General features: G+C 39.5%; 4 protein-coding genes across 5 annotated transcripts in view; 2 read left to right on the top strand and 2 right to left on the bottom strand.

Annotated features, from left to right (window-relative positions):
- The window catches only part of LOC138138085 (uncharacterized), a 132822-nt gene extending 119810 nt beyond the window's left edge, over window positions 1-13012 (top strand). For both annotated transcript variants that reach the window (XM_069057833.1, XM_069057832.1), the window contains exons 3-5: window positions 5607-5791; window positions 11951-12308; window positions 12361-13012. In XM_069057833.1, the coding sequence (XP_068913934.1) occupies window positions 5607-5791; window positions 11951-12308; window positions 12361-12817 (1000 nt within the window). In that variant the 3' untranslated portion in view covers window positions 12818-13012. The remainder of the gene's footprint in view (window positions 1-5606; window positions 5792-11950; window positions 12309-12360) is intronic.
- Window positions 13013-13479: 467 nt separating this feature from the next.
- Window positions 13480-16016, top strand: LOC138138088 (ankyrin repeat domain-containing protein 27-like). The gene has a single exon (XM_069057835.1). It carries the CDS (start codon window positions 13540-13542, stop codon window positions 15991-15993), a length of 2454 nt encoding a protein of 817 aa, XP_068913936.1. The 5' UTR covers window positions 13480-13539; the 3' UTR covers window positions 15994-16016.
- RhoGDI (rho GDP-dissociation inhibitor) lies at window positions 16003-17538 on the bottom strand. Its single transcript, XM_069057841.1, has 4 exons — window positions 17391-17538; window positions 16970-17152; window positions 16691-16915; window positions 16003-16554 (listed from the first exon to the last, which is right to left on the bottom strand). The coding sequence occupies exons 2-4, from the start codon at window positions 17145-17147 to the stop codon at window positions 16355-16357; spliced, it is 603 nt and encodes a 200-aa protein (XP_068913942.1). The 5' UTR covers window positions 17148-17152; window positions 17391-17538; the 3' UTR covers window positions 16003-16354.
- A 78-nt stretch (window positions 17539-17616) lies between these two features.
- eRF3 (eukaryotic translation release factor 3) lies at window positions 17617-26224 on the bottom strand. The gene is made up of 7 exons (XM_069057837.1): window positions 25864-26224; window positions 25060-25473; window positions 24560-25007; window positions 22925-23099; window positions 22603-22866; window positions 18508-18676; window positions 17617-18445 (listed from the first exon to the last, which is right to left on the bottom strand). Exons 1-7 carry the CDS (start codon window positions 26096-26098, stop codon window positions 18402-18404), a joined length of 1749 nt encoding a protein of 582 aa, XP_068913938.1. The 5' UTR covers window positions 26099-26224; the 3' UTR covers window positions 17617-18401.
- Window positions 26225-26375: the final 151 nt, after the last annotated feature.

Genomic DNA, 26375 nt, shown 5'->3' with positions numbered 1-26375 from the left:
TCATGTTATAAAGCTTGCGGCACATTCAACTACGTCACCAATGCCTACTGCGACAACACAATCATTTATAATGACCCCGTACCTGTACTAATTATTATCATTGTTTTTAGAAATTTCTAAAATAAAATATTCTTGTTGACATTTATTTTCAAAATAGAACAAGAAAAAAAGAAATGATTAAACATGGAAATTATATTATCAAGTCTGTGATTATATATGCACTACGACATTGTTACATAAACCATATGTAATTAGAAATCGTTAAAATTCAGTGTTTTCAAAAGTCTAACTTTCTTTGTTTACGTTTTAATAGGAATTTATTTCGTTTTTCATTAAACTACCGTAAACGGTATAAATTATTCTTTTAACAATAGTAGATTATATCATTAAGAGTAGAAGTGAGTCTTTTTGTGCTAAGCCCTGAGATTGAAGACCGAGACGAAGTCGAGGTGGACAACTAGGCGAAGTACAAACTTACAAATTTTAAGGCACCAACTTACAAATTTTAAGGCACCAGTAATTTATAGTTCTCTTGTTGCAATATTATTACTGCTTGAAGGTTTTATAATAGTCTACTAAAGTCAAAAGTTTAGTTTTTAACGTTGAACGGCCATCTTGCTATTTTTGATTTTGATCTGTCATCCGTGCACATGGGCGACTCGTGTTACACCACAGTGCCACCGGGTATTAATTCTGTTATTTCGCTTTTTTATAGGGATAATTTAATTATTAGATAAATATTTCGTGTAATTATTGATAAATAAATCGTGAGAAATGCTTCAAATTACCTTACATTTGACTCGGTCGAACCGCCTCTGGACATTTCAACTCCTAGGATTTGAAGTGTTTCAATTCCAGTTACAAAAAAAGGTACTTCAACCGTTTCTTAATGGTATAATCTACTGTTTTTATCTAAGTATGGTTGTTAAAGGTATGAAAATTATTTTGAATTTTTTGTTAATCGCTGCAGTTAAGATCTTGGTGAAAATGTAATTTCATTGCTTTTAAATCTGTCCATAAATATACACATGAGAGAAATAGTACTTGGTTTATTTATAGAACAAAACTGCGAAAAATAGAAAATGAAAGACTATGGGGTGTGTCGTTTAACATTTAACATTTGAAAGTCACCGTGGCGAAACCAAAAGATTTAAACCAAGATTTGAACAAAGTTAATCGTGAGTATTATGTCACAGTGGAAAAATGAGACGACTCGTCGTCTTCCTTTTTCGAAAAATGCCAACCTATCAGCACGTAGGTCTACCCGCGGAGCCACCCGCATTGCGGGACCTACCGCCACCGCCTCCGCCACCGATTCGATTGTTATTCCAACATGATCACGGTCCGGCGATGATCAATTAATATATTATATTGGCCCCGTTGTGGTGTGTCGCTCGCCCACCTCGATTTCATCACCGATCAGATTTCACCCTTATTGTCAATTCTAATCGAGCCCTCCGACACCATCTACCTGACAAAAGTGCGCTTCTGGGTTGCACTTGCGTAAACAAATCCATATCGGAACGCACTGCGCGTCCTCGACAATCAATTACCACCGAATACGAGCGCGTTTATGCAAGAGGACCTCGTCCTGCCGGTGCCGAATCGGGATACCAATCGATTATTATCGGACTCTTCGCTAATTTATTACGAGACGACTCGTACCTGTTCCTTATGCATATAATTACGAGTAAGGTACCACATGTTCGCAAGGCCGCTGGTACACGGCCTTGACCGTTTATAATTCTACCAGCATTGTCCACAAACATGGCGTGCCAAGTCCTAGTAAGACCCGACAGTTGTTTTTTTTTTTTTGAGTGTGCAATCACGCCAACGGGGGAGCTGCGCAATTATTAATTAGTATCTACATTAGTTACTTTCCGATTCGATTATCGCGAATTTACAATGTCGTTAATAATGGTAATTAAGAGATAATTGCTCGTGGAGGACTCGCAGGCTTATGGCTGCTTTAAACTCTTCTCTATGCAGGCGCGCCGCCAGTTAATTAATAATTTAGAAAGCGCCCTCTATGCCCGGATTACTAGCGAGTTTAGTCGAGGTGCTCTTATTATGTGTTGATTGAATTTAACCGTTGGTTAACCCCCGTAAATCGCAACATTGTCTTTTTCTTGCCTCTTGGGCGATCGATTGCTTTCGTAAAGATCCGTTCGTCATTGTATTCGCTGCCGGGATTTCCCCAAGGTTCGATTGTACGACCGGTGTAATTATGATTTAGTCTTTGTACGTCTCTCCCTTTCATATCTCTCTCCGGCAACGCTACAAACTTTTACAACGATTAACTCCCTCAAAATGCAACTCGAAAAATATATCTATACTGCTGACCGCAGTGACCTCCCTTCCTGGATGTGACGACCTCCATTCTTTTCGTCAAATTGTTTATTGTTTATTTTGCTACTTTGCTCGGTTCTTCTTCCGGTACCCTACTCCACTTCCTCTTCAATTTTTTTTCCCTTTCTTTCAACCCAGTTAAGGTAAATTTTGACATCCTGTCTATATTTTTTCCTTCATCTTTCTGCTGCACTCTTACCAACGTTATCCTGTTGAGTAATCTTCCACTCGGTGATACTACCGGATAATCATTTGTTGTGTTGATTTTTCCGCTCACTTGTCAACAGTTTACCCCATCTGCAGAAAATCAACCCCAAACCATTATCGACCCTCGCAGCGTGTTTCACTCTTGTTTGTAAACACTCTGGAATGTACTCATCCCTAACACGTCTTTTAACATATCTACTGTCTTCGCCTGGAACCGAAAATTCTAAATGTGGATTCGTCACCTGATAAAACTTGCTCAGTCCTCTGCGTTGATATCTTTTGACAAAGCATAATCTTCTTGCTTCGTTTTGTTACAGATTCTCCGAGCTATTTTTAAAAACTTAAAAGGATCTGTAGTCCGTTGAGAACATTCCTAGACTAGTCTTTTTGGGGATTCTTTTTAAACGATATTTTTTTATTTTCGGCCTTTTCTGTGCAACTTTGTTAATGTTTTAACATAATATGTGGCAAACACTGGATTCCGCTTCACCAATTTACAACCAAATAGACACCAAGAATTTAATTAATGTTTAATTAATTCATTAATTATTTAACTTAATGTTTAATCAATACATTATCTCCCTGCACAAATATCGGGTGTTCATTTACATTTATCCGCAAAGTTGGCGTTGAAAACTTGATTGTGAACGCACCAGAAACAACGCAAAAAGTAAGGTTAGATTTAAACAGCTGATCCGTGGTGCGTTCACAATCGACTCTTCAACGCCAACATTAAATGAACATCCGATATATTCCAATTTTTTACACTTTTGAGGTGACGTCACGATTTTCGTCCCCGCTTTCTCTTTATTGAAACGACAGAAACAGAAAAAAAAAAACAAAAAAAAAGGCACGTTTATTTATTGATGGTCACTTTGAGGTTATTTTATGTTCCTGTCAATTTGACAATTTTTAATTTCTTTCACTTATTACATTGATTACAAACATAACCTTTCGAAGCAATTATCAACAAATTTGAAACATTATAAAGTCCATTCAAAAATCAAAAAACCACCACCTGTTGCTTTAGGTTGGTAAAATTTAAAAAACCCTAGGTAGTTATTTTTTCTTGCATATGTTTGTTACTATAAATTATGACATTTGATTCAAAATAAAATTCAGTTGCTTGGAATTTCGTTCAAATTGTTTTATTATTGCTCTGTACGATTCAGTTATTTATTAATTTTTATTATTTTTGCTTAAACATGCCCAGAAAAACAAGATACTTAATAAATATTTAACCTCAAAATTACAATTCTCACCAAATTTTACACTAGACACCGTTGCCGATAGTAATTATCGTGGAAAATGCGACGTTGGTGGTTTTTTGATTTTTGAATGAACTATAGTTATTTATGATCAATTGAAATTTGTTTCTGATCCTAGCTCAAAAATACGTGCAGTTACTAGATAGTGACGTCATCGCAAAAGGGTAAAAATTGGACTATACTTCTCCACTACTCTGTTTGACAGTCAGGGACAGTCACTCTCCCCCTCCACGCACCGTTACCAACATTTATAAAAATGGCGCCAACGCCAAGAATTTTGAATTAATCTACCATAACTATAAAGTCGGTACAGGTTGCAAAGAAGCAGGGGAAAAAATTATGTTGGTAACATTTCTGGTAATTTACAACATTTATAGTTGGCGACGTTGGCGCTTCTTTCTTTCATGAGATTTGAAATCCCTGTCAAATTGATACCGAGTGACTATAAATGATTGAATATTATTTTGTTATGTTGGTAACACATTTGAAATCTTTAGTTGGCAACATCGTTGGCATGGCACACGTAATTTTTAAAATTGAAACGTCAAAAACATCTAAATCGACAATGTACTTCGTGACTTAGCCTAACCTAAATAGAAATGACTGACAGATGATGCACGAGAAGATTTGCACTACCAACTACATCAGTGTTGCCAATCCACTATTTTCTTTCAATCATTTATAGTTACTCGGTATAACGTTTACAAGGAGAACGTTTAATACACATAACCTAAAAGTCAGCAATTTGACAGTGCGTTTGACAGTTAAAAAAATGTAACTAGAATCCCGACGCACACCAAACAAGTAACTGTTGCAGTCGTTGCAAACATCGTTACATTAGGCAAATTTCTCAATGTCGGTTGCAAGATCCTTCTTTGCAACCTGTACCGACTTTACTTTTTTTTTCGATTGAAATTACACAGCGATAACATCTCCTGCTTGTTTACTACAGCAACACAATTTGTTTTAAAGAGTGATCAAATAAACATTGTCAAATAAATCAATATTTTTGATTTTTTAATCCAAAAACACAAAATTATCTCGTCGAGTTACACTCGAGCTTTTTTTTTTGCCAGAAAATGTTCTGTTTCAATAACTCAAGCACTGTGACCTTGCAGAAAATCATCTGGAAAACTGGTGACAAATTTCTTGTCGTGAGAGTTTTTCTCCCGCCTTTTTAGGCCCCAAGCTTTCGTTTTGAACAAAAAATTATCAAACAAAAGCATCTCTTGTGTAATTATTGTAAAGCGAACTCTCCAGAATGTTCGTGTCTTCAAAACTGTAGGATTTTGTGATTTTTGTGCTAATTCACCCGAGCAACCATTCAAACATATGTATTTTAATTTTTTGTACGGTTATTCCTTCCTGATGAACACCAATCACTTCAGATTCAACGACTTTATTGTAGTTATTCATCCATCAATTTAGTTTTTGTCGAAAAAAAAACTTGAGTTTCATTCATTTCCATGACTAACAACTCGAGTATATTTTCAACGAAAACATTGGCGTCACTGTTCGAATGTGACTCCGTAACCGGATAAATGTCGCAATTCATAATCCCAAAACAAATAACATGACGCCCCTTACATAACTATACTATAATGTAGAGGAGGTTCAAATCGATAAGTGCATGGGCGGTGCCACGATTTACGTGACAACCATTTGGGCGGGACCCCACGTGACGTGTACTTTTCTCTTCGAGCGTACTCCACCGAGTCTTTTGCCGTTGTTTTGGGGCTACTTTTTGATTGTTTAGTGACGCTTTGAATTTGTTTTTTGCAGGGGCCGCTTCTCGGAGGAACCACCCAAGGGCTGCTGCGGTCTGCTGGCGTGGAAACCCGGCTCGTTGAGATGGTTCATAGCGGTGATAGCCCTGGTGGCGGTGTGCTGCGTCCTAGTGGGCACGGCCCTGGGTGCCATGCGACCCGCCGGTCGGGACCATCTGACCGTGTCGCTCCTGATGATAGGTGATTTTTCAGTTTTAATCATCCCTCCAGTTCCTGTCAGTTCGGGTCGGCACGCCGCAGAATCGAAATCCTCCCCCTCCTCGTGTTCGTCCATATTTAATCAAAACAACAATGAACCGAAATTCGGGGCGCGAACAGGATACACACAATAACAGCATAGTTGGTGCAACGTGGGACGTTTCGGGGGAAGCTGTCTGTGCGACGTTGTTGTTTGGGAGCCACGGGGGGCCAGAGTTAATTATCGCATTATTAAACTGCAGATTACTCTCGTAGCCATGGTGACAGATGCGAATTTAGCTGAAAGCTTATCAGGGGAATTATTGTGATATCCTGACGACGGCTACTAGACGGACGGATTAATTTTTAACCAACTCTCCGGGTAATAAAGCGGGACAAAGAGCTGGCGTGGGAAGGGGCGGTTTTGCGCTGCAATATGCAAATTGGTCTAGGAAGCGGTCCGCAAAAGCACTGTTGCTGTTGTTCCTTTTACCACAAGGATTCACGTCGGACATACCGATAGTGCATGACCGCTCCTTCACCGAGGCCAGACATCATCCCTCTCCTCCTCCAAAAAATCCCGACGACTTCTCAAAGTTAATTTCAAATTTTTTCTCGTCGTTTTTATCGGTCCGGAAGATATTTGTTTTGTCCCATTGGTGATGTTCCCGTTAGATCAGCTCCAAACAGACGTCGTATATTCCTGCCGTTTTATCGGCGATTTCTTCGGTTTTATTGGTCTTTTATCCACATAACTCGAAGCGGACATATCCGACGTGTTTATGAAGATTTCATTTTGGCGGGGCAATAAAGCATGCGTGTCGATGGGGTTTAATGAAATTTTACGGCCGACAAGTACAAGTAGTCGGGAATTCGACGGTTTCAATTCGCCAATCGCTAGCCTCAGACCCTCCATAAAAATTAATAATTCTTTTATGTGTCTGTTGCGGTACGTGCCCCTTGTTCGGTCGCACCCAACAACGGAGGCTTCTTTGCGCAGAGTCGCAGGGAAAAAGGGGCGACGAGGGCACTTGGAATAATCAGAAACAAATAAAATTCAGACATCAAAAAGGCTGTTTTTGAAATACACGTTCAAAGAACGTGTAATTAGTGACGATGAGTTGAAGTCACTAACAATTTTTTTTATAATAAAAGTGTTCATTCTCGAGATAAAATTGATTAAAACATTGTTTGAAATTTCGGTACGCCACTGGATTAAAGGTGATTAATAATGTAGGTCTGGTTGCTTGGCAACAATGATCAAAGGTGAATTTTATTTTTTCATACTGTCGCGCATTGTCCCGTTAGTTTTAAATTTGTAAATTAAAATGAAATTCCACAAAAATGTTAGATGACCGACATTGCTTTATGGAAAAACAGTAGGAACGGCTCGTCTTTACCTTTTTTTCCTTCTTCCTCTTAAAACAACCATTTATTTTATAACTTTGACGTTTAGAAAATTAATCACGATCTCTTACTTGTCATTCGTGACTCGCCACTTTATAGTCGCTAAGATTCAATAAAAATAATTAATTATTATATGCCAAGGTAGCAAAATAATGTACCGGTGGCGCAAATGGGAGTGGAAAAGGTTAATTTCATTTCATTAAAAAAAACAATTGCCGAACCTTTCACAATCCCCCCAAATTTTTTTGAGATTTTTTTTTATACGTGCATTTCAAAAACACCTGTATTGTTTTAAGTCGTAACAATATGCATAGAGTGAACCGAAACCGTCCGCAAATAGTGCAAACTAATATATCAATTGCATCTGTGGAATTAAATAGAGTATGAAACAAATGCTTGTTGTTTTGTATATTAACAGTTATAATTTGATTGCAATAACTATCACCGTTACTTTTCCATACATTTTTAGAATGTGTGTTGTATGCTAAAAATGCACATAACGAGAGCAAATTGTGGAACACCGATTTGTTAGGATTTTAAAAGTTCTCTTGTATGAAACAATTTACTAAAAGGTTCAATTCTTCACGTGACAATGAAGAACGCACTTCCGAAAAAACTGTTTGGAACTGATTTAGTGAATTTACGAGTAAGTTCGAAAGGGTTTTGCTTGGTGGTAATTGAAGAAAACAGTCACTGTTTGACGAACGAGTGAATGAATCAGATGTACCTGGGGAATTGGAATCAGCGTTATTAACATCTTGAAGCGCATTTTTTTAAATTTGACGTCGAAGTTGGCGTTGAAGAGTCGATTGTGAATGAACCACTCGTCTTGAAAACATTGATTTTTCGAATTGCAGATTAAAAACACAAACAACGCAAAAAGTGAGGTTAGATTTAAACAGCTGATCAACCACACGTTTTAAAAAAGACTGATTTTTTAAACTGCATGATTAAACACTCAAAAAGTAAGGTTAGATTTAAACAGCTGATTAGAGTTGTAATCCGGTGGTGCGTTGACAATCTCTTCAAAAAAAAAAACATGCATTACTTAGGCGTCAGATACCCCAGCAAGCACTTTTAGGTCATTGTTCACTTTAACTACTTCTGGAATTTTCCCGTTTTTTCTGGCTAGACAGCGTCAGGGCATCCTGCTACATCGTTTCCCACCACTCAAACCTTGTGCAAATGAAAATTTTCCTTACCCTTTAGTTCTACTTGGACTTGGCGCGACCTTGAAACACAACAAGAGAGAAAAAAAAAGGCATTTGCACAAGGTTTGAATGGTGGGACACGATCTAGGAGGACGCCCTGAGGCTGTCTAGCCAGAAAAAACGCGAAAATTCCAGAAGTTGTTAAAGTGAACAATTACCCACTTTTAACATAGAGGCTGTCCCAGAACTCACTCCCCAGAGAAAAAAAAGAGAAATCTCCAAAAAAGAAAAAAATAATAATCCCAAAGAAAAAAAATTCTAGCTTGAACGGTATTCAAGAAAAGAACATTTTAATTCGACCAATCAAAGCGTTTTAAGCCATCCAGGTGGATTTCTCGTAATTGTAAACAAAGAAACAACAATAAATAGAAGAAACAATTTACAACACCATAACACCCAAGAGATCATCACATATTATGATGATTTGGGAACAAGATTCTTTTTTCTTTTTTAACCTGGAAACGTGTGCGACAATTGTTGTTTACGGCATCTTAAAATGTTCTGCGCCACGACAGCTCTTCATTGCATATTCCGTAACAAAAAGCCTTGAAAGATTCGGGGAAAAAATTATAGTAACACCCACCTTATAAAACGGATTTATCACCGCGTGATTTGTTTTTGTTATGTAAAGCAAAAAACAAGGAAGAGTGGAATTATTTATTGGTTTACGATTGGAATAAAGAAATGTATTGAACTGAATCGTGAATACCGAAAAACAAAAATAAAAATATTTTTTGGGAAAATATGTGTTATTAGATTACAGAAACTGTCGGTGCAACACCTTTTTAGGTATCTGTGACATTAACACCACAAATTATTGAAACAGTGTCAAAAGACAACAACTTTTAGAAACGCGGACGGAATATCTTTAACAACAGTTCACATTGTTCTATCTTATTATCTCAACTATTAATTTATTTGAGGTAATAGAATACACCTACAAACACATTATTTCCTCCACGTGGAAAATCGCAAAAACAAGATGGAGAGAAGTACAGTTTCAACCGAAGAACGAACGTACAGGGTCATTATAAATTATTATAGTCGAAGCAAGACATGCCCATGTTATGAAATTTTTGCCGCCTCACTGTGAACTGTCAATTTTTGTTACTGTCAGTGTCATTTTTTAGGTGAAAAGTGCGGTGATGGGAATTTTATTTATTTTTTCCTAAATTAACGATTGAATCCAAGAATATTGAGTTGTTTTGCAACCAATTTAACTCCTGTGTGTGAACGGCGTGAGCGTGTATTCACTTATGCATCATTTTTTGTATGGAGCGGCAACCATAAATTTTACATCCAGTTTTTACGCCTACCTGGACTACAATAATTTATAATAACCCTGTATAAAAATTACCTAATTGCGTTTTTTCTTTCTTTGCAAATAAAAAGCTCTCCAGGCCGTCAGACAACATTTGTTAAACTTTTCTTATACAGGTGTCCCCAAAAAAGAAGACGAGTCCATAACTCCGTTATTTATCGGAAGATTTTAATTATCTGTACACCAAATTAAATGATTGTTAATAGGCTACAAAATGGCCTAATAATGGCCATGGACTTCAAGGGTAAACTGTCAAAAAAAATTTTTTCAAATGGGATTACATATTTTTTTTTAGTAATTCTGATAGAGATTTTTATTCTGAAAATAACAGTGTATCACAAGTATACACTTAAATACCAAAAATTCACAAAAAAAATGTAAAAAAACGCTACTATCGTCTATGTTCCATTTTACGCTAAACATTGGGGGCATATCTGCGCAATCCCACATATTATTATTTGTCATTTGTTTTTCTAGCTACCTTAATTTGGTTATTACATTGTAACGCAATGCATTTTGATAGCTTTTCGCTTGGTGCTCGTCATTTGTTTCAAAAGTTAGTGTTATTTTTTTTTATGTCAAGTTATACTTGTGATACATTGTTGTTTTTAGAATTAAAATCTCTATCAGAATTACTAAAAAAAAGTATGTAATCCCATTTGAAAAAAAATATTTTGACAGTTTAGTCTTGAAGCTCTTGGAACTATACGTCAATTTATTAAGCCGTTTTGTAGCCTATTAAAAACCATTTAATTTGGTGTATATATAATTAAAATCCTCCGATAAATAAGGGAGTTATGGACTCGTCTTTTTTTTTGGGGACACTCTGTATTATGGGTTAGATAAACGAAACCTTTTTTCCCCTCATTCTATGTTTGAGTCGCAAAACCAAAGTATAAAGTCGTCCCGAACGTGAAGATTGCACTGGGTCAGTAACTCATCCATTGTGTTTGATTTTCAATAAATTCTCGAAGCTGTTTGACTAAACAGATTTAGCTCTAGATTTAAGTTCTACTCGGAAACTTTCACGTGAACGGACTTTTATCCTTTGATATGAGTTTCGGCAACATTCTCGTCCTCTCTCTTGATCTCGCCTTCAAACCGATACTTCTCTATCGTTTCGCACCTGTAGTTCCCTCGCTTTTTCTGATTTGTATCAAGTTGCATCGTTAGCATAACCATAATTACCGTCCCGTGTCTTAATGCTTCGCAACTTCCACTTCCTCGCACTTTGCCCTAGTTCTTTCTAGTTTTGTTTTAAATTTCCACTTAAGCCGACAACTTCCCGACGTCTGTTTCGAACATCGTCCGCTTCTTCAGACTCTGCAGCGGATTTGTTGGCCTTTTTTATTTCACTCGCACCAGCTCATCTTCTGAGACTCGCATAAAACTGAGACGCTTCGCTCGACAAGCTTTCAATGCTCGTGCTCTCCAATAAAATGTTTAAGGAAGTCCGAGTGTTGCACAGTAAACAAATGTGATTCTTCCGCCAAGTTTTAATGACGCTTTACGATGCCAATTCGACGGTCGCTGCCGATTCGTGGGAACCGCAAGCCTCTATAAAATTTAATAACGCACTTGTAGTCCCTTGTTCCACCACGACCAATCGCGATCCTCCCAAGTGGCAAAAAATCTCACTACTGACCCAATTTGCCGAACTAAACTAATCTACATATTGGATTCTCGAATGGCCATTTTATAAATACAAGTGGAACGTGTTTTGCATAAGCGAACAGGCACGGCCATTTCCCGCTGTTTGGACATCGAATCGTCGCTCGCCCTCCGTGCATCAAATTCGATATTAATGTTCCGCTTATGTAATTCGGACCGCACCGTGACCTTTTTTCCATAAGGCCCACCCCGACCGTCGAGCAAGAATTTATTCATCGAAGCAGTGGCGTAGGTAACTTGAGACTTTGTCCGCAGCGCAAGAAAAAACCATCTTGGTCCTTTCTTTTTTTGAGATTTACCACCTAATCGCTTCAACGAGCTCGATTGTCATTTTGTTTGTCTGGAAACTGTTGTGCATTATTTGAACCATTAATATGAGGGGGAGAAAAAATTGCAAATAATTTTGTGAGTGGCCACTGACCGGAGCAGTGCGAGTGCACGCAGAGCGCCATATGTGTGCAGCCAGATCGCGGCTAACGGTCCGTCGACGCCGCTCACCTCGCCCACCTTGCCCACCTTGTGCGCACTCAAGCGGCCCCTTTTCCGTTTCAGGTGTAGGGATCGTGCTGGTGACGGTCAGCGGCGTGGCCTGGAGACTCACTTCTCACGACTCGTCGACCTGTCGGTCCATGCTGGGCCTGGGTTCCACCGAGTCGGTGGACGTGTGCACGCGGCGCTTCGTCCCCCGACTGCCGCCGTCGTACGGCCGGCCCCACCACCCGTACGCCGCCATGATGTACCCGGAGTTCCAGTACAGGCCGCCGCCTCCTAGCTACCAAGCTTCCATGCAAGAGTACAGACTGAGACTGTTACTTCTGGACCGGGGCAACACCCCCCAGATCCAGGCCGGGATCCAGAACGCGGTCTCCCCCCCGCCGACTTACCGGAGCCATGCGGGCAGCCTGCTCAGGTTCGTTTCGTTCTTTGCATCACTACGTTTCGCTAATTTCGTTTGTTTGCAGGGCGCCCCTGTCGAGCCGGAGGGACACGGCCCAATCGGAATACAGCTGTCCGCCTTCGTACAGGTCTCAAACCAGCACCAATCGACCCGGGACTCTCCAAAATTCGGTGTTGCACAGCCGGGAACAGTCGCTGAGTCTCTCCGAGTCCAACCACGAGGAGTCCGTTGTGAATGTAGTAAATATTCTTGGAAGTACTGAAGAAGACATGGCTTTAGATAATATAACGTTAGATTCTTTAAAAATGGAACCTGAGAGTGATATTAACCCATTAAGAATGCTTCTCAAAGGTAGTTCCAGTGACCTTGAGGGTAGCAAAGATGGAAACTTGGTCACAATTGTTCAGACCAGTGACCAAAGTCCCGTGATCGTAACAGTGAGTGGAAGTTCGCAAATCGAGGGAAATACGATGCAGATCACGGAAATACCTTCTGAGATGGAAATCTTGGCGCACTTATAGTCGAAATTGTGTTTAATTAGTAATCCATTCCTTGATAAGGTTAGTGTACATTTCGCTCGGTTATGTATCACTTTGTATTATATTATTCGCGATGATATGTGCCTATATTGTGTAGATAGTATATAAATAGCACTCTGTATATTATTATTATATTTTAAACTGTATAAAAGTAAATTTTTAATAAGAATTGTTAAACTCGTCTTTCATTTCGATTTCAAAATTGACGTTCAACTTCACGCAGGCGCTGTAGCTGGCGTTTCGATCACGTGAATCGATATTCGAAATGTCAAATGACATAATTGTCAAAATTAACCAAAAAATTAACAAATCCTTATAATACGGCATGATTTATTGAAACAATAAAAATTTGTTTGATTTTACCCTGAGTCCCGGGCCCATCCCGCCTTTTCCCCATTTTCCAACCTGGGTAAAAGATAAAAGAATAAATTAAACCTGAGAAAGCTTTATTCATGTCATTCTCGTTAATGCGATCGTTCTTTTTAAAAATTTAAAAAACTTGCCTGCATTTTGTCGATAAAATATATAAATAGTATTCTGTATGTTTCAAATAGGATAAAAGTACATTTTTAGTAATAATTGTTGAATTCCTGTTTAATTCAAATTTGTCGTTGAACTTCACGCAGGCGCCGTAGGTGGCGCTTCAGTCACGTGAATTGAATAATCGAAATGTCAAATTTCATTAATGTCAAAATTAACCTAAAATGTGGGGGCTTCAGTACGACGAAAATTTGCAGAAAAATCTATTTTTTAACGAAATTGTAACGAACCATGGTGACTTAGTGGTGAAAGCGTCACGGGAGAATTGGATTATTTGTGTGCCGCGAGTCGGAGTGATAGATTTTGGTGAAATCACAATAGACACATTGTTGGACCATATTTTAGTACCCAGTGCCGTCTCGGAGCATTTTTTATCGACTTTAAGCAAAAAACAAGTTCAGATCAGGAACAAAGAGATAATAATCGTCGACCATCCGTCCACTTCCATCCCGATTCTTTTCGAGGAAACTTTCTACATCGAAGGTTTAAAGTACACAGTATTTTGTATCGACAAACCGCTCTTTATCAATCGGACAATATGCGATGCTCACAGACTCCACGTTCTCGAAACTCTCCACGACTGTATCGACTTTCTGTGGAGCGAGAATTTGAGCCACCTTTTGATCAAAATTCAGCGCTTGTGTGCCAGTTTCGTCGAGCAAAACCGCAGCCTCGCCATGGAGAATTTGCAAAATCAGAAAGACTTAATAGGGAGTCTGTATTCGCAGTGCTTGCAGATCGTACTGAAAAATCGAAACTTAAGTGATAATTGTGACAATATCAAGCTTGCCGTAGAAACTTACATGCAGAGTTGTCTGGACAGGACTTTGCTGAGAGCCGTAAACACCATAACTTGCTTCAGTGACGCGACCTTAAATAAAATCGTGCGCAATTCGAGTGATTTACAACTGAAGGATCTAAACATCCCGACGAAATTCTGTGATATTGTAACAAATGCTAAAACTGAGCTTAGCAAAATAAATAACTACGTAACGATCTTAGACAAGGTCAATTGTCTAAAATTAACTTTCAATCATTTGTACAATACAAATGTTTGCCTCACTGCTGACGATCACTTGCAAATTTTCGTCTTCCTAATTGTCAAATTAAACGTCACCAACTGGACCTCCAACTTGGTTTACTTAACCCAGTTCCAATTCAGCTCTCTCGATGTGTCCAACGAAAAAAACTTCTTGGTCACGTCGTTAGAAGCTGCGTTGGAATTCATTAAAAGCGACCAGTTCAATAAAATCAAATCTAGTCAACAAACAGTCAATTCAATTTTTGAAACGGTAGCAACGAACGATCTGTCACAGTTGCAAGAGCTTCTGAAGTACAAAAAGACAAAAAAGGGCGATGCCGACCTGTGCCATCCGCTGTGCGATTGCGACACTTGCACCAAATCGGCAGATTCTAGTCACGACATCGCGGCCTTCAACGAAAAGGGGCAGACCTTGCTGACGTTCGCGGCCCTTCTGGGGCGCACAGAAATCGTTGAGTTTCTGATGGGCATGGGTGCCGAGGTCGATTCGCTGGACTATTACGGGAGGACACCGTTGCATTATGCCACCCTCAAAGGCCACCAAGGCGTGCTGTTGATTTTGGTCAACTGCAAAGCGGACGTTAACGTGAAGGACCACGACGGCAACTCTCCTCTGCATTTGGCTTGCAACAACGGCCACGAAAACTGTGTCAAAGCCTTGTTCTACACCTCCAAAGCGGTGGACGTCGATTGCGTCAACAAGCACGGCGACACTCCGCTACATTTGGCAATCAAGTGGAACCACGCGGGGATCGTGAGAGTGTTGCTGGAAAACAACGCCGCCACCAGCATACCCAACAAGAAGGGCAAGCTGCCGATAGATTTTGCACAGAATTACTACACCGAGCGCCTTCTCCAGCAGTTCCACGATCACTCGGAGCCCACGCCCGACACCTGCCCCACCGGTCCCAGCGCCTCCACCAAAACGCTCTCTTGCAAAGAACACGGAATCAGACCGAAAGGCGTGGACCAGTTCAAGAAAATCGATTTGCTCCTCAAAGCCATTGAGAAAAACGACTTGCCCTTGACTTGCTTTTACCTCGGGTTTTCGAACGATTCGAGCGATTACAGTTTCGAATCGAAGTGTCATCCGTTGTGCAACTGCGAAAAGTGCGAAGATTGGGAGTCCGGTCCGGAGATGGTCGCGGACAAGATTAACGTCAACACTTGCAACATCGACGGATTCACTCCTCTGCACTTCGCCGCCAAATACGGGAGACTGGAGCTGTTGAGGATACTCCTCGACGGCCGGGCCCTCCCGAATTTGAAAACATACAAAACTCTGCAAACCCCACTGCATTTGGCCTGCACCTATCAGCGACTGCAAGTCGTGAAGGAGCTGGTCAAATGCGGCAATTGTGAGGTTGACGCGCAAGACTACAAAGGAAACACTCCTTTGTATTATGCGTGCGTCAAGAACGATGCCAAGATAGTGGAGGTTCTGTTGAACAACGGCGCCAATTGTGACGTCAGGAACTATCAAGGAAACTCCGTTATCAAGGAAGTGCAAGAGAAGAGCCTGTTCGGTATCTCCAACTTGCTCAAGGATCGGTTCGAGGACTTTGTTTTTTTGTAAAAGCCAATAAATTTTACACTCTTCGACTTTGTTTTATTCTGAAATAAGTAGCAAATAACACACTTAGTTTTGACCAACTAAAGTACCCTAAAGCTCAATCAGTACGAGTAAATGCAATATACAACAGCAAACACACTTTCTTGGGTAACAAGGCAATGTTTTTAATGAGCAAAGGATATAAAATTGTACGTTAAGGCATACTGACTTACCAGTAAAGGCTTGTAAAAAGTTTCAAAAGGTTGTCTAAATGTATTTATAAAAGGTAGGTATAAATTTATTGCGGCAAGGGAATACTTTTTTTGTTTATATAATAATTAATACTTTTGATCTTGCCCCATTTACAAATAAAAAAGCGTTTTGTTTAATCTTTCCAATCCTTCTTGATTTCGAAGGTCCACTCCCACTTGAGATGCTCGTTTTTGTCGTCGTCGGTGAACAACGAGTGGACCGTGTACGAGCCGCGTGCCAACAACCCCGTGGGAGCATCCTCCGGTGGCGTGGTGTACGACTGAATCTCCTGCTTGGGAGCGTAAGACCCCACCATGTGGGTCATTTTGTCCACTATAACAACCACCCTCTCTTAATACCTACACCCACTGAGACTACTTAAAACTATATTACCTGGTTCTAAGTCCCGCAAGCAATCAATACAGAATCGTCAATAGCAAACGCATTTTTCTTACTAAACTGCACTCACCTGGGATTCCCATTTTATTTGTTTTCTGTACGTATTTGAGGCCGTGAACGATCTCTCTCTGCACGATAAACTCGATTCGGATGCGGTAAGACACCCCTTCCTTGATCACAAATGTTTCTTTTTTGAGTTGGCTCAGGTCGCCGCTTAGGTCGAGCGAGATTTCAGGCCGGTCCGGGACCACTAGTACTAGTTTTTTGACAATAACTTTCTTGGGGTTATCGTGTTCTGAAACCGCGATCGCGTGTCACACTTGCCCCGGAAAGTGCCAAAGCGACTCACCGACTATGATGGGGCCGGTTTGCGCCTGTCCCAGGAGGGTTTCCTTGTACTTTCTCAGGCTCTCGTCGTCCTGGTCGGCCTGCAGGATCTCCTCGATCGTCTTTTCAGGGGGCGGCTTGTAACTTGATTCATTTTCGTTCTCGAAATCGTCGGGCGTTGTCACGTCCCCTTGCGACATTTTCGCTGGGACAAAAGAGCCGTGAATCACAAAAAATTTTTTAGGTTAAAATAGACGTGACAATATTTCGCGAGCGTCACCGGCGCGTGAAGTGCATAGGAATTGATCTGTGACTATTTGCACAGCACTTCGTTATCGGCAAATTATTTAAACAAATTTACCGGAAATTTCCCGATTGCCAAATGCAAACTGTCAAAGCGAAACAAATGAACGCTTCACTTGTGCCGGAGAAACACCACTTACCTCTGGTTAATACGAGTTAATTTAAGCACCGGTTGTTAATATGTAATTATTTAAAGCTGGTTTAACAGTATTTGGTAGTATAAAAGTGGGTGTATGCCTCCCCGGTTTCGACAACACCTGCGCACTCTGGTCGAAGATGGCGAAGCGTCTTGGACATTTGCGCATCGCAGTGAGCGCTTCGTTTAAATTCGTTCGTGGTGTAAAGGAAGCCACTAAAGGATTTGCGTTTGCCAATTTTACATTTTATTGAATATATAAAATTGATAGCAACATTTCTTGGTTACTTATATAATTATTAATAAAGAGTAAACACAACTTAATTAACAGAAAGTATTTGCAGAAAATACAACATAAGCATAAATTTATTAAGTTTGGCCACATGGTGACCTCATAAACTCTTTATTTACAATGGAACTGTCAAGCTGAACTCTTTTAAAAGGCGTGTTGTAAATAAAACCGATGGGAGTTTGAAGGTATTTATTGGCTTGCGATATTGTATTTTCCCGTTCAGTCATTTTCCGAATCTCGTGCTTCAATCGGGTGGATTGTAGGCCGTGTGTAACGAATTGGTAAATTAAATACCTTCATCTCTTTCATAATGTAAATCAAGCACCAGGCTGTTGAACGAAAGGAGTACATCGATTCAAAAAAAAATAATAATAACTTTTTATATAACAGATGTACACCACACAATCTCGATCGCTAAAATAAAAAAATAATACACCCCCTAATTTAATAAATTAAAATTAGAAATGTACAAAACATGTCTAAAGGAAAATTATACCATTACACCAGACTAAATATAATTACAAAAAATCATGAAAAATAGTGGATTAATTAAAAGTTGATCATTTTCACAATTTCGCTACTTGCGTAGCACCATTCAAGTCTCATCTGTGGTAACCCACAATACAAAATGAACATTGTGTGGTGGTCACCTCGGAAAAATGTCCACCAGTCGATTGCGAGTTGGATAAAATATCAAGTTTACAATCTAATCTAGCGACGATTTTACTCGACTAACTTCAGTACCTTACCGATGGCAATTGTTTTATCTGGAAAAAGAAAGAAAAACAATCGTTAGTTGGATGAGGGGAACGGACAGTCAACCACTCACTTTCATCTCTGAGCGTGAACCGCCCCATTTGAGGGAACGATTTGAAGGGTTCGAGACAGATCACCCCCGCGCACTCTATTCTCATAATGGCTACCTGGTCTTGTTTGACGAACCTCGGCCGCGTTTTGCTCTTGTCGCCAGTCTTCTTGTCGACGAGACATATTAAGGCCTGAAGAATTAAAAAAAATTACGTTTATCACATTCCCATTTCAAACGATGCATTTATTCAGTTACACAAATACAGGTTCATATAAAGAAAACATACATTAAAAAACAAATATGTATAGAAAACCTGGTGTATTGGTCATCAGCAGTTGCACAACTTAAACCGATTTATCTAAATCTTTTTATCGAAAAAATAGAGGTAATAACAGCAATTGCGTGTTAAAAAATGTAGTCGTAAAACCGAGAAATTAGTTTCATAAATCTTAAATATAAAATCGAGTGATTATGGATGACCTTAACTTGGTTTTAAAAACTAATTCCAAGCCGTATCTCGTTTCAACATTCCTCTCTAAAAATCTAATCTAATCTCAATATCATCGATAAACTGAAACAAACATTAGCGGTTTTAAAATGAAGCCTTGTGGCACACATGACCTAATAAAGTTCTTTTCAAAGCAGCACAAATTACATCTGTCAAAGTTCGTTTGTATTTCCGACAGAGCTTTTACTTTTATGATGTAACTACATAGGTTAATCTGACCTTGCACAACGTCAATTAAAAAATTGCAGCCGAGTTGCAATTCGTCTTTTTTTTTTTGATGCTGCAACGACCAGAACGTGTCAAAAATGTTTTTCCAACTTCCCATCCAAGGTTTTCGTCGGAAAAGTAAAGCTATCAACGTACAATCGTTGTGCGGTTGCGGTATTATCTAAACGGAAATTAAGTGAACATGGTCCGCTCATAATTCTTTTCTTAAATGCAACAAGAACGTTCAGTTTTTGACGCAACCACAGATCTGTGATAAAAAATGATTATGTATTTACATTTCCAGTGAAAAAAAATCGTACATGTAATGGAATCATCTTTAGGAATTCTCACCGATCAATCAATCCATTAATTCAAATAATTATTTCAATCGTTCTCTGGGAATAATCAACGAGTTGACAAATCGCCAAGGTGGACCACTATGACCACGTCTGTTTCTACGCACTTGTCAAAAGTTGTTGGGAGTTGAATCGGGACGTCTGTTTGACACTGCACCTTCAGACTACCATTAATTGCAGTCGCTTCAAAAAGGTTTCAACGATAAAGCATGTTAACAATTATCAGTAACTGTCGTTGAACCTCGACTTAGTGTTGTGCAGCTAGACGCGCCAAAAAACCCCTTGAAAGAATGTCTTTTTTACAGATGAATCTAAACTCGAATTGTTTGGTTATTGGTGTCGAGTAACGCAAATTTGTACCTCGATTAGAGGATGAAAAATGAAAGAAATTTGCAACGGATGATGCAGGTTCCGTCACGGTTTGGCAGTGTGTTCGAGGTACCGCAGTAGGAGATCTGGTGAATATAAAAAAATACAATGGACAAACACTACTATCATAACATCTTGCAAAGTCACACATTCCCTCTGAGTCACGTCCGATTGGTAGAGATTTTATCCTACGACAGGATGACCGAAAACTATTTAAAATATAAATAAAAATCGAAAAAGACATGCGATGCCCTTCCGACAGCCCTGACTTTATAGGATAGAACATCTTGGAAATTCTTAAGAACGTCAGAATAAATCGACGCTTGAAATTCGTTATTATGACTGAGGAAAGGAGAGAAAAATTTGATTTTATTTTTGTTCTTAACTTTTTTTGTGAACACTCCATATTTTCTATTTATTTCTATTAAATATTTGTACGGCTTTGTAAAATAAAGTTATATTTAATGTTTGACTTTGGCTTTGACTTTTTGGTCTAACAGAAACTTTTGGTTCCACCTAGATCAACAGTCAACTTTTTTTTTGCAAAGTTGTGTAATGAAAGGCCCTAGCAGTGTAAGCAGCACGGTTAATCTGCCCCCGCACGAATTAAATGAATTTTAGTCAATTTAGTCCTCCCTTGTGTCGGGTTTCAATACAAAATTCGCATTTTGTATTGGCGATTTCAGCTACTGTTGGAGGCGCCACTGTTGCCAAGTCATACTCCCGCTCGATCCGGCTTATGTCTGTGCATTGTTCTTTAAAATACGTTGTTGGGATTACGTGAATTTTCGGTTTTTGTGATGGCCTTTTTTTTAAGGTTCCACAAAACTTTAGTTTATTGGAGGCTACAACAGAAAGCGGATGTGTCGTGGAAGGTGTTGTGTGCGAAGTTGTTAATTTTATGTGGTGTTGCTAAAGTGGTGGAAACAAGGTACGAAATTTTTGAATTATGTCTACAAACAAGTGCCTTGAGTGACCCAAACTGTTTTCCACGGACCATCATTTAATTAGAAGATTTTCCTATTAATAAAGCACTTCCCCATGTTTCCTTCTCTCTACCCGGTTTTTAGAACCGAAAACATTTTCGATGAAAACATATTTTGCTTTTACGCCAAAACGTGGAAATAAATAGAAACATGTTTCTGGTTCGTTTTTTCGACACGTGTTGCAGCCAAAAACACAACAATTTGTTTTATTGGTCTTGTTTTCAAAAATTTTAAATAATAAATTTCAATTAAACCGTTGTTTTGTTTTAAAAAACACAAATCATTTGAATAGCCACCGGCTTGAGTGTGTCTTAAAATTTTGCATACAATTCACACCAGATGTCTCACTGATAGCTGAAATCGCCAATACATACTAAAATAAATCTTATTTCCCAAAATTATGTGTTGAGCTTATTGAAATACATACATACTCAACATTCGGGCGACAGATTATTGTAAAGAATCCGCCATTACAAGCTCTTTCCGTGATTTTGGGACACCCGTAGTCAACTTAATTCGTGCGGAGACAAATTATTATTATTATTATTACGCAAAATTGTGTGCTGTGCTTACACTGCTATTTAAAAAACCACTTCCTGTTCACTACAATAACATTTAATTATTTCCCCAACACCAAATACACTTTTTTGTAAAAGGTGTCATCATCAAATAACGGGTATTTTTTTTTTAATTTGGTGTTGAACGATTGTGAACGTACCACCGGGATTACAACTCTACTTTTTGCGTGTTTTTAATATGCAATTTGAAAAATCAGTCTTTTCTAATTTAAGACGAGTGGTTGATCGGCTGTTTAAATCTAACCTCACTTTTTGCGTTGTTTGTTTTTAATCTGCAATTTGAAAAATCAGTGTTTTTCATTCAACGTCAAATTAAAAAAAAAACACCTTTATATGAATTACAATATGCATAATACATTTTCTTTTTTATCTGAGTCACTCTCCTAACTTTTATTTGTGAAATTTTTTTAATTATCGGAGGATGCCATTTTCCCGTAATCTCTGGTTTAAATGACGTTTGTCACAAAAATGCGTGTATTTTTGGTTGACACTTGCAAAGTAAGAAGATTAGTTTAACGCTGCAAGAGCCTTTCGACACTTACCGATAAATTGTGTCTATTTTTCTAACTGAATTTATGAAAACATTTAGAAATACACCATTTTGTTTGTTTTGTAACACTTTTTGTCTTTCTCCGAGTGCTGTCAAATCGGCGTGTCACCAACATAAAATAAAAGTACTAAAAACAAAAGAATTTGAATTTTGCAGTAATTCAACACTACAAAAATATAATCCCTTTCAGTTACTCAAGTTTAAAACAAACAGTTACATTAAAGTAATTCAATTTTTACTTTTTAATTTAGTTTTCATTGACAGCTTCACTGTCGAAAGATGCGTCACGTATTACAAAAAAGTGCGTTAGGTGTCCAGGAAATAATTGAGATTTATATTATGTTGCTCTACAGTTTTCTACCTAATATATTGTTATCATAACCTGATAACACCATCTTTAAGTGAATTTTACATTTCAATCCGTCTTCGCCCTATAAAAGTGAAGTTAATTACTTTGCGGGGCGTGACACAATACCCAGACTGTTGAAAAACGATGTAAAAACGTTGACAACTTTTTACCACGCTTTGATCAGACACCTCCCCGATCTCCTCGTCCGCTTACCTTAACGGTGACTTCTTCGGCGGCGCAATGAATGTGCATGACCGCGCTATACCCAGCGCAAATGATCGACTTGTGCTCCAGGATGACGAGTTGGGCGTCAAATACTCTGCCGGTATGGATCGGATTGACGGCGTCGCAGAGTACGAAACCTGGACTGACGTCCTCCTCTTCGACGCCTTTCACCTTAACTTTGACGTTCTCGCCGGGTACGATACGACCGACTTCGTCATCATCAGAGAGCAACATGTCTACGGTGACCGGTGTCTGCAATTGCGACACTTTAACCCTCGCACAAAATCCACAAATCTCCCTCTTAACTCACCCTGTTCGGCATTATGACGAGACTCTGACCTTTTCGACACTCGCCCGATTCTACTTTACCCATCAGGACCGTGCCCATGTCTTTGTATTTGTCTACTATTGGCATTATGAAGGGTCCGTCGATCTTCCTGTTTAGCGATGGCAGATCGTCGATGAAAGGAATGAAGGCGGGCCCCCTGCAAAAATGTCACCTTCGTCAATTTATCGTCCGGTTTTATTTTGTGTGCGACGGTGACGCATCGTGTTTCGCCCGATTTCGACGAAGTTTTTGTTTGAAAGATATTTTGCCGACTGGTGAAACTAAAACGTGACTGGCAAAATCGTCATAATTCTCACGATAACTTTTATCAATAACGCTGCATTCCAATGTTTCCGAAAGTGGGTTAAAGAAAGTTTTAAAAAAAAGTGGCACTGCCGCGAAATTTACATATCTACAATTATATCTAATAACATAATCCCCACCGCTAACCTAGTACTAAATACATAATGCACATTTCTTTTAAATTCACGGAAACTCCAAGTATTTAAAAACTAACTTCTCGACATATCTAGAGCACCGATATCGAATTCTTACTCGAAGAATGCAGGACATTCGCGGTTTCTTTAATACCTCGAAAATTAATAAAGCTACAGTTATTACTGTTATTAAAGAAGGGAAGTCCACTAACAGTAACTCTTTCTAATAAAACATAATTGTATTATTAAGATAAATGAAATGAATATGTGACACATGAGTTCTTTTGTAACTGTCTCATAAAATTTAGAACTTTCCGCGAATTTTTGAATTAATTAGAGATTACGTGGTTTGTCAAATTAAGTATCCTAACAAGTATAATTTAATAAATACGAACAAATTTAATTGATTTATCCCATAGTAGCATCAATTATGATTAATTAAAAATGTAATCCTCGTTAATTTACAAAAATGGAAGTCCTTGACAATTAATTCTTTAATGGAAAAAATCTCACAAATAAAACATTTACTATCAGCTTTTTTTGGCTTTTTAATTTAAAAAAAAAAAACACTTTCTAATGTACTCACTCCATTGAAAAAGGTTTTCTTTACAATTCGAGATTAAGAGAAAACAACTGACAAGGGTGACACGTTTTGAACATTTTTTGACCCACATTGTGTCCAAGTTTCGAATTAAAATTTAAGACCTCATCGACGGGACACCTGTACGTCAATAATTTATTTTTAGCAGGCATCAAGAGCGACTGTAACCCGATGAGCTAGGGTTAACGTTCGATAATCTACTTGTACAAATTTTTCATCACGTTTCATTCTATTCGTTTGACAAACACCTAATAATAAAACTATTGTGAAGTGTACCACTTTTGTGCCAATTAGTAACAGAAGCTCTCGACAATTACCTCTTCTTTCTCCTCCCATGACATGTGTCAATTCTGAAAATAACTGTGGCGATCTTTACTTGCTACTAGTGCGATTCACGTTGAAAATAAATCTGGCAACAGCTGGTGTTGAAATCATTTTGAGAGGATCTTCGTGTGAATTTCTTGTGATAAATAATGAAGTAATGAACAGGTTTCCGATTGAAATTAGTCTTGTAGCAACACAATGCACACGCGTATCGCAACAGGACACAAAATAATTTTTCCCTTGAGTCACACTCACCTGTACCACGGACAGACGCCCTCCTCGACCTGGTCCTTCAAGCCCTGTCCGGTCTGTCCCGAACACGGCAAAAAGAACAAATCTTTATTATAATTGAATCCAAGTTTTTTAAGGTAGGGCAGAATTTTATCCCTGCATTCGTTGTATCTAGCTTCATCCCAATTAACCGTGGGATCGTCCATTTTATTGACAAGTACAACCAAATATTTCACACCGGCAGTCTTGGCTAACATCGCGTGCTCCCTAGTTTGGCCGCCCCTGTCAAATCCTGTTTCGAATTCACCTTTCCTAGCCGAAATCACGAGAACTGCCAGATCCGCCTGGGCAGCCCCGCCGATCATGTTCGGCACGAAGCTCTTGTGCCCCGGCGCGTCCAAAATGGTGAAGTGTTTCTTGTCTGTCTCGAAAAAGGCCCTGCCGACCTCGACGGTCTTTCCCTTGTCCCTTTCTGAAACAGTCGCTCAATTATCACCGAAATAGGGGTCCCGCTGGTCGGTCACCTTCTTGATTGGTGTCCAGGGCCCAGGACAAGTACCAAGATTCTCGACTCTTCTCCCGCGCCTCTCTTTCGTACTTCTCGAGGGTCCTCTTGTCGACCATGCCGGTCAGAGCCATGATCTGTCCGCCGATGGTGGATTTTCCGGCGTCCACGTGTCCGATGAAGACCACGTTGACGTGTTCTTTCTTGTCTTTGAGCACTTCTTCCTTGACGGGTTTCTTCTTGGGGACCTTGATGGGAGCTTCTTCGGACGAGGGTTCGTCGTCGTCGCCTTCCGGGGTGATCAGAGGATCGTTATCTTCGACCACCACGTCTTCCCAAGTGCCCCCGTCGCCAGGCGATGCATCTCCGTCTGCCGGCGGGATAGGAGGAGGTTCCTTCACTTCCACCCTTTCCGTTGACTCAGCGTTCGTGCCTTCCATGTGGAGTTGAAAAGAAATGTGTTAATGACAAAATAAAAGTTGCACACAAAGAGGTGGGGGTCGAGGTAAATACCGCCCCAAACTGGAACGAACCGGATCCGAACGTATTTTGTTGCAAAATGTGTTAACACGTGTTGATTTAGCGGTGATTTTATGACGATATTCGATTAGTGAATGCACGACGATGAGGCGCTTTGGCTCGCCGATGTTTCCTCCGCGAGTGTCATGGCGGGGCCGGTCGTTGCCCAAATCCGATCCTGTGCCCCCACACGACAAAATTCACGATTCGGTTTTTCACTCGGAAAGACTTGGGAACCGGAGGGGCGTATTGCAGGTTTGGGGTGGCCCTAACCTAAACGTCAAAGTCTGTCAAGCTGGCTTACCGTTTAGTATTGGACTATGTTGTGGCGAGGCATCGGAGCCTTGGGACTGCGTCGGTGAGGTCTCGTCGACGTTAACTGCAGACTTAGCAAAAGAAAATGAAGGCACAAATTCAACAGCATTCACGTTCAACGTGGAAAATTTAGCTGTCACATCTGCATTGTGACTTGGAGAATTATTTGTCGACGTAGAGTCAGCTTGAGATTCCCAACTGTCCGGGGCTGTGTTATTCGACATTTTGTGCACTAATTTCGTTTAAATTATCCAATGAATTACTTAAAAATTAATAAAACTCGATAGCTTTCAGCTGCTCTAAATATCCGCGTGCGTTCACTCACTGCCACCGGAAACTAATGGCCGACTGTCATCATTAAACCAATCTGGAAACTCACGAACGTCCACAAACAGGCAACCCCCTCAACTGCAACAACAACAAAACACGAAAATCACTTTCGTCGAAATTAATTTTGTCGAATTTGAAGACACTCGCCCCCGCTCGAGTCTTTAATGAACA

This window comes from Tenebrio molitor, chromosome 9, assembly GCF_963966145.1.
Source record: "Tenebrio molitor chromosome 9, icTenMoli1.1, whole genome shotgun sequence".
Classification (NCBI taxonomy): Eukaryota; Metazoa; Arthropoda; class Insecta; order Coleoptera; family Tenebrionidae; genus Tenebrio; species Tenebrio molitor.
Note: the sequence above shows the minus strand (reverse complement) of the source record. Positions and strands in the feature narration are given on the sequence as shown.